The following is a 12,500-nucleotide window of genomic DNA, read 5'->3' as shown; positions in this document are numbered from 1 at the left end:
ATATATGATTCCTTTCATATACCATTTTATCATTGATTCATTCCTTACGGGACCATTAGAACCCACAAATGACCAGCTACCAACGTCAGTGGCATCATAGCTCAGTTGGTTAGAGCGTCGCACCGTGATCGCGAGGTCACGGGTTCAAACCCCGTTAAAGTCCTGAATTTTTCAGGCTTCTCTACGCAATTGTAAAAATTGCGTTCATAACTGTGAAGATCATAGCTTCACTTGATTTCATATCTACAGTTCATATATGATTCATTTCATATACCATTTCATCACAGAAACACCCCTAACTGTTAGGCCTAAGGTCAGCTCTGATGGATGTTTAGGATACTTTCTGTATTGTTGAAACAATGACCTGTGTTTTGTACCTGCCCTTCCTTCAGTGCGTATGCATACTTTTGATGTTTTAATTTGAAGCAACTATTCTGAATTTGCAGCAACTCTTGAATTTGCAGCATGTCATTTGTGGGCCACCGTACCTCTGAGACCCTCTTCCGTATTACTGAATTGATACGCAGATCAGATATGAAACGCACTTATGCGTCGCCGGTGTAAGGCTGAGAAGAATGATACCTAACATTTTGGTTACTTAAAAATACTGCCTTCTGCTCTGATTGGCAAGAAAATGTGTACTGGATATTCTAAGGAAATCACCCAGCTTAGAATAATCCATTCATTACTCGTGGCACAACGTGAATTATCAGTTTTTTTTATTAATTCAAGATGGTGCCCAATGTCTTTTTATTATTCCAGATTGGGTTCTCCAACTCCTCGCCCCTGCTTTCTTCAAAATTACTCTATCCCCTGTATTTCCGAACAAATCCCTCAGAAACGTTCTCCAATCTTGGTCGGATTGCAATTTTGCGGCGATTCAAATGGAAGAGAGTCGCCATCCTACAACAAAACAACGACGTGTTTACGGGAATCAGCAATTCTTTGGTTGATTTACTGGAGGCTGCTAACTTTTCTGTTCTCGCTTATGAGAGCTTTAAAGATCACCCAAGATTTGCCATAGAAAACCTTAAGGTAAAAGAGTGCACGCCTCAGTTCACTATGTCCAGATAAGATGCACGAACACATGTACAATCATGTAAATGCCGTGTGTACATGTACATAGTCAATCTGAATTTCAGCGATAACCATGCTTTCAGTGACCCTACCAAGGAATTCAACAACCAAAACATCCCGTCTCAAAAATCATCTGCTGGCAGAGACCTCCTTTTTCTCTTTTATTTGCTTTGCGGGAGCGCGGGAGGACAAGAGACATCTGCTCTTTTGCCGGAACTCGCTTTGATTTAACTGTCGTTCACGATCTTGGAGGCATGCTCACTTTTATGATTGCAGGCCGTAACTCAAAACCACTCTGTTCCACGCATTCCTATATAGTAGTTCTGCTATCTTCAAGTCGTACCGCATTCTTTCATGGCTATGTGACAGCGGTGCGTGTTCAACAAAGCCAGTTTGGACTCAGGGTAGAGACCTCTTTTCATGCCGTTCGTCATTGAAGCAATTCGCATAAAGAACGATTCGACACCAATATATTTTAAGCTTTTTTTCATTTTTATTCTGGTAATTTACTTTCGTGTAAACCTCAATATACCCTCACTATAAGCGTACTATACAGTCAACATGATCTTACTTTAAATCCGGCGTCAAGTTCGTCTAAAAAAAACTAGGGCTAAGAGTAGAACGTTTTTTCAGTCCTGAAATACACAAACTCACAACATTAATGTTTACACTTCACAGTTTTCTCATGCTTTCCTACACCACTGACAAATTATAAAAAAAAGTTTCAGTTGTTGTGCTTCAGTCCACTTAATGTAACTTTTTAATTACTTTCTTGTTTCAGAAAAAGGATGCTCGCGTAATATTCGCGTTTTTCTATCCATATCAACATTACATCACCTTTTGCGAGGTAAATAACTGACCTGCGTTTCCTAAGTATTGAATTTGAAAGTCTGTTTCGAGAACACTATCAAAATAAGCGCTTATCTTATTATACGCGCATTTCAGGAGCTATTGATTGAAATAAAACGTCTTTGATATCTCACAGGCATACAAGCAGGGAATGTACGGACCCAAATACGTATGGATTTTAATTTCTGGTCGGAACCAAGCCAATTGGTGGAAACAGCAAAGTCATCTCGTTGACTGTACACCAGAGCAAGTCCGCAAAGGTCTTAGCAACAACATTGGAACGGGAGAATTAAAGCTTAGTCCACTTCCGGGACCAACCATTTGTGGCAAGGTATGCATCGATAAGTCCGATAAGATTTGACTGAAAAGAAGGTCAGCAAACAAGTTGCTGAATAAACCTTAATATAATAAAAATAAAGGAATAACGGAGAACAGCCAAATGAGCACATGGTCAGAGCTTATCCCCTCTCTGTCACAAGAAAGTGTCAAGACGAGGTATAATTCCATTCCAGTGCATCATGAGGATGTGATCATCAGCTATGGGTAGATAACTATTATGTCAGTGAGGAGCGACTGAACGTACAGTTGAAGTCTTTTGCTAATAATGGAACTCTCTTCATCCTGAGTGGCACTTGATTGCAAAAAGGCCGCTCAAAAAACGAATTAGCAAATTTCTGCTTAGTACAATACTCGGAGTTAAGGATGCTTATTTTGACGCCCACCCATTGATTACTCATTGCATGGGCCATTTCCGAGTTGATGTCTGCCTCCTCTTCAAAGCGAGTCTAAGTGCGAAGTTTTTCTTATGAAAATTATTTTTCATTCCTATTTAAAGTAGAACTAATTACCATCACAAAAACTTCACACTTAGACTCCCTTTGAAGAGGAGGCAGACATGAACTCGGAAATGGCCCATTGAGTAATCATTACTATCGTACCCTATAATTCTGTTATATTCCTTTATTCGTCCACTTATTTTAATATTTATGTACGTATGCAACTTTTCTTTATAGCTTGTCTATTGTATAATCGCAAAATGTATTGTTAGGTTTCTTGTTATCATAGTGTCGTGTCTTGTAAGTTTACTTTCATGTACGCCATTGCATTACACGTTTCAATTAGCATTGCTATACGCTGGATATCTTAAGTTTTGAAAATAAACTTGAAAATGGGCTAAAACATCCGGCATCGTGGTCTCTGCGGCTGAAGTGTAAATCTGATTCGTAATGTTCGTAATTCTTAGGCAAAGGGTGTAAACCCATTCAAAAATTCCGTTAAAGGACCAACATATATGGGCCTAGGTGAGCGATTCTAAACTAGTAAATTAGACGTAATCCTAAAAAAACTTGATGTCTTTCTTAAGACTCCCCAGGAACTATACAACACCTACCGGAGGCGATTAAACGAGTCAGGGTATACAGAAAATACGTTTGCGTCGTTCGGATACGATGCTGCTTGGACATGCGCATTAACACTCGACGCTTCGATCCAAGAGCTTGAGAAACAGAACCTAAACTTGAGTGACTTCACTTACAGTCAAGCTAACATGAGCAAAATCTTTGTCAATACTATGAAAAGAATTTCATTCCGTGGTATGACGGTGAGTAACATCTATGGTGAGTGATCTTTCTTCCCATCCCCTTCCCCACCGAAAAATTACACCTTCGTTTAAAGAGATTTACTTTTGTTTCATTAACATAAGTGTTTTCCCTTAAGTGATCAGTAATCTTGTTTTTCTTCCGAAACAAAAGAAAACGTTTGCATGACAATAGAGCTTGCTTCCCCGGAGAATAAGTTAGGTACACCAACATGGCCTCGTTGGCGTCAAGTGAAAACACACTATACAGGGGTGGACGGAGGTTTTGTGATAGAGGGGGCCGCGAGATATACTGTGACCGGGGGGTATGGGCACGATAGCGTCCATCAGGACTGCGAACGGTGTACTTTTCTAAGGAGTTTCGGACACATGCTCCTCGGGGAAAATTTTCGAGACTGAAGTTCTCTGAGATGCAATCTAGTGTATTCTGGACGGTTAAATTTAGCAATTACCTGGATTCCATATTGAATATAAAACGCTGAAATATTTATTAAACTACAGGTGTGGTTGTGGTCAAAGAAGTAATTAACACTTTATGGTGCTAGGAGGGGCCGAAGCGATCGCGGCAAGAGCACAACCTCCCGCCAAAGGCGGTAACATTGTCTCCCTGAAAAATTGTCAAATCCAGTTTGTTTGAGACGGATATTTAGTGCATGCATTCTGGGAGATTTGGTCATTTGCGACTAAAAATGTACGCGTCAAACACAGATTCTAAGAAGATTTACATCAACAATTTCAGCAAAGGAAATGCATCCACCAATCAGAAGAGAATTTATAACTACATGTGATAATAATAAAAAGGCTGCCAACACTGTTAAATACACATAAGTGTAGAGCTAAATCGTAGAAAGGTGAGGCTAATGAAACCAACACATGATTCACTGTTACTCCGAGTTTCGTGCTTACGCACTCATCAGGCAGTATTTAATAAAGAAAATTCCTATCACTTAGTTTATATACAAGCGTGTGAGAAAAGCTATTGTTATTTGCATAATTACAATGGACGTGAAACTGGTCCCACGAGTCTCCTGTAGCTCAGTGGTAGTGCATCCGAACTAGTAATCGGACGGTCGTAGTTTCGGCTCCTTCAAAAAAGCACTCGGGATTTTCTCCGAGTATCCCCAGTCAACATGAAAAAATAAACCTCCTCGTTGAATTGTTTTGTTTTAATATTTAGGGCCACGTGAAATTTGACAGTAACAACGATCGAATATCAAAGCTAGAAGTGCGTCAAATACAAGGTGAGTATTGACTATAATGTCTTTTCTAAAGTATACATATACTAGACGTCGTTTTGTTTAAGGATTTTGATGCTCTTCGTTTTGGCGGGCTCTTAACTTTCGAATTTTTTAAACAAATATTAGATAAGTGCCTATTCGGCCTGAGAGAGTAAATATCAACGTTTCATCAACCAACTGTTTTATTATACTTTAATAGAATCCAAAAGTTCGGATATTCTAGAATTTTGCTTCCCGCTCAAGAAATTTGTGCTTATGGCAACACTGGACGAGATCTTACAGTACATGAGCTAATCGGTGGGGTTTAGTTTTTAAATCGGAACTCTAGGAACGTTAGAAACGCAATTTCTAAACTTAGATAATTAATGCTTTCCGTTATTCAGTCCCTTTTCTAATAAACGGTAAATTATAGATTACAGTCGTTGTAGCCATTAAATACAGGCTCAACGACTCGCTATTCAGTAACGAGCCACCTAGCAGCACCAAAATGAATACCTTGCTTCCTTTTTCTGACTGTCTAAGCATTCACACAGCCACTTTCAATCAACCCTTTGGCCTTGTATATTATTATCCAATAGACCAATTTCGATATTAAAATTCAGTCCTAAACAAAAGGCATCATCTCGAGGCTTAGGGAAATAAACTCATACAAATCCTTATATTTATTCCATCGAGATTGGTCTATTCGATACTGGACACAGATACAGAACATTTGCTTTGCGCGCTTTACTTTTATCAGGTGACACAGAGAGAAGGGTGGGGTTTTATGACATGGAAACTGGAAATTACGAAGACAATGGCGACGGCGATTACGTGTGGGAAGGTAAAACTAAAACACATGTTCATCTTCACTCATGATGAAACACATTTACCGTACTTTCTCGTCTGAACGCCGGACTCAGATTAAACTTCAGCCTCGAAAACAACGCCGGGTCAAGACTGCCCATACTTAAATAAACTCCTGGAGCATTTAATCGAGAAAAAACGGTAGATTCGATTTATAAAAGCGGTTTATTATGGAGAGCTTCGTTAACTTTAAACGAATAGTTTTATTTTAGAGGGACTGTGTCACGAAACTTTGTCAAATTTAACGACTTTGAAATGGCAAGCGAAAGAATGTTTCAACAAAACGGCAAATACAAAAGGAGGCAGGGATGGGCAAAACTGAAGAAGATTAAAATGGATTGCATTTGGGGTTTTTGAAAACTTTTAAGCGAAACGGTTTTTCAAAGTTTATCTTTGTGTGTAACTTAAATTATATATGGCCTAGACCTTTTATCGTCATGAAACTTTGATTTGTCTTGTTTAAAAGTAATTTCTAGGTTAACGTTAAGTTGCATAGCGAAAAGGGGCGAGTATAAGTGGTAAAAACTACACAAAATCAACTGTACTATCGTGACACAGAGCCTTTAACCAATCACGAAAGACGTGAATGATCAATGAAAACGCAACGAGACTTATAAAGTAAAGCAAAACGTGAAACCGTTGCAGGATCCCAATGGCATGACTTGGTGTTTCTTGGTCTTTCCTTCCCTCCGACCACCAAAATCTAGAGACAGCTTCTCTCACCAAGTATAGTCAACTTCGCAAATCAGTGTCTCCGATTGCGTGACATTAATAATAATAATTTATATTAATAGCAATCCAAAAACAATCATTAGTTCGAAAAGGATGGCTACAACTGGAGGTACAAGTTAATGGCTCTCAGTCAATGGTTGCTGACCCCTGCTAGGGGTAGGAAAACATGTTCGCCATCAAGTCTTATTTCAATTTGCTCTTAATTCTGATTGGCTTAGGTTGTGGTGCCAGATTCTTTTAAAGCCAATCATCGAACGAATTAATGGAAAATCAAGGGCGGTGGCAAAATTACTTTCGACACTGAATTGAAAAGCGGTCTATCCCCTACTTTCTCAAATCCCATTACACACATCTTTATCCCCCAAAAGTTTTGCTTAATCGTAGTTTGCAATTTGAAATCGAAAACAATGCCTACTCATTTTTTTTTGTGCAAGGGGGGGGGGGGGGGGGAAGGAAGGTAAAAGAGGTGTATTATGAGATTTGAGAAAGAAGAGAATGCCTTATCCCTTAATTCGTATCAGCTTGGCGGACTAAATAGAGAGATTTAGCTTGCGTTTACGTAGAAAAGTCAAACTGCACGCTGTTGCTTCTAGTAAAGGGATAAACATTCTCTTTTATATTTTTCCAAGAGCGTTCGGTATCGAATCCTGCAATCCGATTGGTTCCTCGCGCGGTCCGAACTCTGCTCACAGGCATGACGCTCTGAGGGTCTTTGTCCTTGACCTTAAATTTCCATTGTTTTGACACCGAATCCGTGTTTATATAGAGTTAGTTTCAAAACAGATTTTTGTTAGACAAGAGGCTTGGAAACAAAATTCAAAGAAAGATATTTCTCTATGAAACGTTCAGTTTGTAGGTCGCTTACTGCATTTGCTATCAAGCGCGATGCGAGCCAACAATTCAGAGACCTCGTCAAGACCACGGTCACAGTTTTTCGTTACACGGACTTCCCAGCCGGCAAATGACATATATATCCTAGTTTGCTGCGCCCTTTCTAGAAGTTGCTTGATTGTCTGCAGCCAACACACAAGTTGATCCTGACGTCTGACGTCTGCCGTTTGTCGTGAACGCGTTGGTAAATTTCATCGATGTTTCAGTCACCAGTTGTGATACAAAGGCCTGGAACGTCTACCTGTTTAACAAAGATTTAAACCTTTTTCAGACCTGTTTGTTTTTGACCAAGAGCTTTCTTTCTTTTCAATGTCAAGGTGGAAAAATCCCTGTGGATGGCTTGTACATCGAGGAGAAGCGGGAGGGTGTCCACCCAATTTTGTTTTGGTCCGTATTCACTTTATCAACTCTTGGTGTGATTATGGCACTAACCTTTCTCATATTCAATGTTTACCATCAAAATGTCAGGTAAGACCTCCATTTGAACCTGAACCCAGTTTAATTTCATGTAGCTGCCACGGGTTAGGTCTGCAGTTGCAGTTAAATGTCCGAATTTGTAATCAATGATTCGGTTTCTGTTAGGAACCCTATGATTTCAGTTTTTCGATTATTTCAAGTCTCTTTCTTCCATAGCATGTTTCTCCCTTTCCCTAGTCGACATTCAAAAAAGCCACTCTTCAACTCGTTCCCCTATTTAGCAAATACAGTTTTATTTCTTTTTCAATGAAGCACCTTTTAACAATTGAGGGCATAAAAATCATCGTCGACGTCACTCAACTTCCTTTTTCTATTTTCTGTGTCGGTATCCAACCCCAGGGCCATTTATGAAGCTTTAACTAGTTGTTTTCTTCGCAGATATATCAAAATGTCCTCTCCCAATATGAACAACATAATTATCGTCGGTTGCATACTGGTGTATATCTCCGGTGTGCTATTCGGTTTGAACAAAGAGGACCAACGCACAAGTTGTCAGGTCAGTTGAGTATAGAAATAAAAGGCTGTCGAAGAAAAAGTGATTCCACGAATTAGGCTCGATAAATGGATGATTGAATTCTAAAAATCAATTTTGGAAAGAAAAATCGAATGAGAGACGCATAATAAGTCACGACGAATTATCTGTCGGTCATTTTATTCGTCAAGGCTCTAAACAGGACTGAGTGTGCGAGACGCAAAAATTCGTTTAGGGCGAACACAGGTTAAGAGAGTCTGCTCAATACGTGTAGAATAAGGATGGGCGCAAGAAGCACTGTAATATCTCTTCAGTGGAAAGCGGACGAAACAATCCTGCCGGTTGTGCCCGCCTTGGTGATAAACGAACGTAGCATACGTAAAATAAATGTTTGCCCAAGTTAATCCTTTCCAGCTATATGATGCGTTTCTGTAACAACGTTATTTGACTGAAAACACGGAATGCGGAGAGAGTAAATAACAAAAGAAGGATAAGACTTTGTCCAAGTGCTGATGTGTAAACAACAGCTTAAAATTAAGTCATGCTGATTTGAATGGGGTAGCATGGATGACACCTGATGTAGTGAGAGCAACTAAAAACCGTGGAGTGCTTTTATTTTCATTTGACGTCAAATGATGATGAATGCTAAATGATAAAATATTTTCCAATCGCAAGTAGTTTCAACAGATTTACAAACGGTGTATTAAGGTTTACGTTCTTGCTTGAACAGGGGTGCTTTTGGGTAATGCTCGTCGTTTTGAAAACAAGCACAATTCCTCAGCACTTCAAGAAGTTTATGACGTCAAAACCGTTAGCGAAATAGAGCTGATAAACACGCTTATGCGTATCACAACATAGCACCCCGGGTTCTCAAGGCTCTCACAACGAAAGGTATGATAATTTTATGCTACTCCGTAGAAACCAGTATTACTCCACGCTCTTGTTTAACATGATGGTTTTTACAATTTGAATTTTTATCACGTCAATTCAAGTGAGACTAGTCACTGGACTACTTGAAAACCACCAAGAGTTTTTACGATCTTACGACGTTCAAGCAATAGCCCATTTCCGAGTTGCTGCACGCCCCAGTTTCAAAGCGAGTCATGGTGCACAAACATTCAAATGGAAATGAGTTGCGTATTCTTATGCAAATCAAACTAATTTCCCCTTCAATAGTTGAGCACCAAGACTCACTTCGAAACCGAGACAAACAGCAACTCGGAAATAGCCCATTGATAAATGCAGTGCATTGTCCTTTCAAGGTTTCCTGATTGTGGTTCAAGCAACGCACTAACCAAAAAGTGACAAAAAAATTTCAGATTTATTTAATTTAAGAATTTTTAATTCATTAAATGAAACGAAACGAATTCATTTCATTTATCGAGTCGGGAACAAATGAGCCCAATAAATTGACCCGCTCCTTACTATGTAGCTTCAAACCTCAGTTGGTAGAGCATTGCACCGGCATCACAGAGGGTCATGGGTTCGAATCCGGCTGGAGCCACCTGAAGGTATCTGTAAAGCAACAATTGCTTAAATACGCCTTTTTCGATATATTAAAATTCAGCTTGAAAGAGAGGTTTAGTGGGCAAAGACAAAGGAAAGTGGATGATACGTCTAGCTTTTAATGGAAGAGTTCATTGTTGAACACCAGCTCTTTTTCCTTCTTTCTTCTTTCAGGCAGAAATATGGATTGTAGTGATTGGATTTAGTTTGGGTTTTGGAGCTATGTTTAGCAAGACGTGGCGAGTGCATGTGATTTTCCTTAATTCCAACAGTACAAAGAGAGTAAGGCAATTACAGCACAAGAACTTCTCTTTAGTTTGATGTAAACTTAGTCCATGAAGTAAATGAACAAACTCCATTTTTTTAGTGGAAAAAGCTGGAACAATCATCATAAACGAAGAGATTTTATGTGTTTACAAAAATTATCAGGGGCTGCCATTTTGGATTTATCTTGGTCTATCTTGTCCTGTACGTGTAGGGAATGACGTCGTAAAATTCACAATGTCACTGAACTTTACATTGTGTGGGACTAGTTCGAATTCATGAAACTTGAAGTAATTGAAAGTCGAGTGTCTCCCCTACTTTACCATACCCTAACCCTCAAAGACCACATTAAAAAACAAGTGATTTATTCAGATGGTTCGCCGAAAAATTGTTTTCCAAAGGTTATCATTCGAGACCGTCAGCTCTATGGCATGGTTGGTTTCCTTCTCTTGATTGACTTCATTATTCTCCTAACGTGGCAGTTAGTCGATCCATTAACCAATCAAGCTCATAACTTGGAACTGGAGGTATACACTGTTGCAATGTTTTCTTTACCAATTTCTAACTGTATTTGTCCACGTCTGTCCCTTTTTGCCGATTTTTTTCATGGTCCAAACATCTTCACTAAACCTCGTTCCCTGTACCTTTCGTGTGGCTTTGACCAAAGCGAAGGGAAAGATCCTAGGAACGAGTTAAAGCTTCACTAAATTAAACAAAAAAATACCTTTGGAATAATAAGTTCTTTACTCACCACATTTTTAGAGTTGATACACCCATCTTTCTTTTTTTCTTTGTCAAAGCCTTAGGATTCGCTAATGAGGCCGATTATCAACCCAGTTGATATAAATGTTCTAGTTTTCTGACGTTATTTCTCATTTTGCTCAGATATCACCAGATTTTGACACCGCTATACAACTTTATGTAACCACTTGCACCAGCCAACATATAACAATTTGGCAGGGAACCATGTTCGGATATAAAGGTAAGAAGACACGAGTTAAACACCAAAGCAATTGGCAGGAACAGTTATCATATGAACACACATTTTATTACTTCTTGTTTATAGGATTGCTGCTGTTATTTGGAGCTTACCTCGCCTGGGAAACCCGTAAAGTTCACATTCCTGCCTTAAACGACAGCAAAATGATTGGTCTATCTGTTTACAACGTCATCATTCCTTGCGCACTCGTGATACCTATTTTGGGCCTCGTCCATGATAGACCAACCACCCAGTTCGCTTTAACGTCTTTCCTGACCATCTTCTGTACGACTTTAACCCTTTGCCTCGTGTTTGTACCAAAGGTAAGACAGAAAATGAAATTGTTCGATAATTTTAGCACGGAGTATGTGCCATTGTGTGTATGCGCTTGCACCATTCAGTATTGATAACACCGGCAGGTATCTGACAAGTTGAAGTAAATTAAATTCACTTGCATCAAAAGTTTAGATTTCTTATTTAAACATGACGTTAACAAGAGAACAAAATCATCTTTGGATAACCCAAAATTTTGAAGGCCTCAATAATAATAATAATAATAATAATAATAATGGGAACTGGGGTAGAACAGGTCGGTGCCTTAGCCTACCACGGGAATATGGACTCTCCCGCCCACCAGAGTCTTGGGTGGCACCTTTGGCAAGTTCCAACAACCCAAAAAGCCACCCGTGTTAGGGTTACAAAAACCTCATTTGATGAGAGAATGTCAAATATTGAATGAATGTCAAATATTGAATTTCACACTAACGCCGTCAACGGGACTGGAGCTTGTAGTGAAGGTGTCTCGTCCGGTACTGTGGATCAGCAGCGCAGGCCTGGTCATCATCCTGGCTTTTGAACGACGATAGAAGAGATTAGGATGGTCAAAGGAGGAAAACAAACGGCTGTTTGAATGTTACATCAGGAGTGAACCAGAGAGGCGAAGGTAAAGGAAAAGATTGCTAGACCTGTCGAAAGCCCGTAACATCAACAACGAACTAACAGAAGTCACCGAGCAGAGATTGGCTGATTATGAACACCAGATTAAGAAGAAGAAGTGGCTAGAGACTGTAGAGCAAGAGGAAATAGCCATACAAGTAAGACATGAACATCAGGAGATTGAAACTACAGAGCTCCACGCCACAGATACACCAGACTATGAACATCAGGAGACTGAAAGGACGAAGCTTCTTACCACAGATACACCAGACCATGCAACAACTTCTGATACCCAAGAAGAACACCAACGTGAAGAGGAACCCAGAGTTTTCACTGCTGGAGAATTACAGGAAGAGAGCAGCCCAGAACTGGAAGCCCTTTGCGACAGGATCCTAGAAATTATACAACTAGAAGAACAGAGAATAGGATTACCATCACTGACGTCATGCGAAAGAACGAAGCTGAAAGCAGAAGTTGGAAAAATCAATGAAGCCGTCAAAAGGTTTGAGACGCACAACATTGAATTGGAATGATAAAAGGCAGGACAGGGAGACTAACTGAAGAGCCATTCTCGAAGAGAAGGATTAAGGGAATATCGAAACTTGGCGAAAAGACCTGCATGAGAAAGATTGAGGA

The 12,500-nt window shown here is 39.6% G+C and overlaps 1 protein-coding gene across 1 annotated transcript in view; it reads left to right on the top strand.

The window, feature by feature from the left end:
- Nucleotides 1-12,500, top strand: part of LOC138007836 (gamma-aminobutyric acid type B receptor subunit 2-like) — a 33,898-nt gene that overhangs the window by 6,753 nt on the left and 14,645 nt on the right. Inside the window, exons 4-15 of the mRNA XM_068854921.1 lie at nt 763-1,035; nt 1,859-1,924; nt 2,063-2,257; nt 3,290-3,526; nt 4,701-4,764; nt 5,501-5,584; nt 7,548-7,698; nt 8,086-8,203; nt 9,860-9,967; nt 10,351-10,476; nt 10,835-10,931; nt 11,016-11,251. Coding sequence (XP_068711022.1) covers nt 763-1,035; nt 1,859-1,924; nt 2,063-2,257; nt 3,290-3,526; nt 4,701-4,764; nt 5,501-5,584; nt 7,548-7,698; nt 8,086-8,203; nt 9,860-9,967; nt 10,351-10,476; nt 10,835-10,931; nt 11,016-11,251 — 1,755 coding nt within the window. The remainder of the gene's footprint in view (nt 1-762; nt 1,036-1,858; nt 1,925-2,062; nt 2,258-3,289; nt 3,527-4,700; nt 4,765-5,500; nt 5,585-7,547; nt 7,699-8,085; nt 8,204-9,859; nt 9,968-10,350; nt 10,477-10,834; nt 10,932-11,015; nt 11,252-12,500) is intronic.

Source organism: Montipora foliosa, chromosome 6 (assembly GCF_036669935.1).
Source record: "Montipora foliosa isolate CH-2021 chromosome 6, ASM3666993v2, whole genome shotgun sequence".
NCBI classification, from domain to species: Eukaryota; Metazoa; Cnidaria; class Anthozoa; order Scleractinia; family Acroporidae; genus Montipora; species Montipora foliosa.
This window is presented reverse-complemented; position numbering and strand designations above follow the sequence as displayed.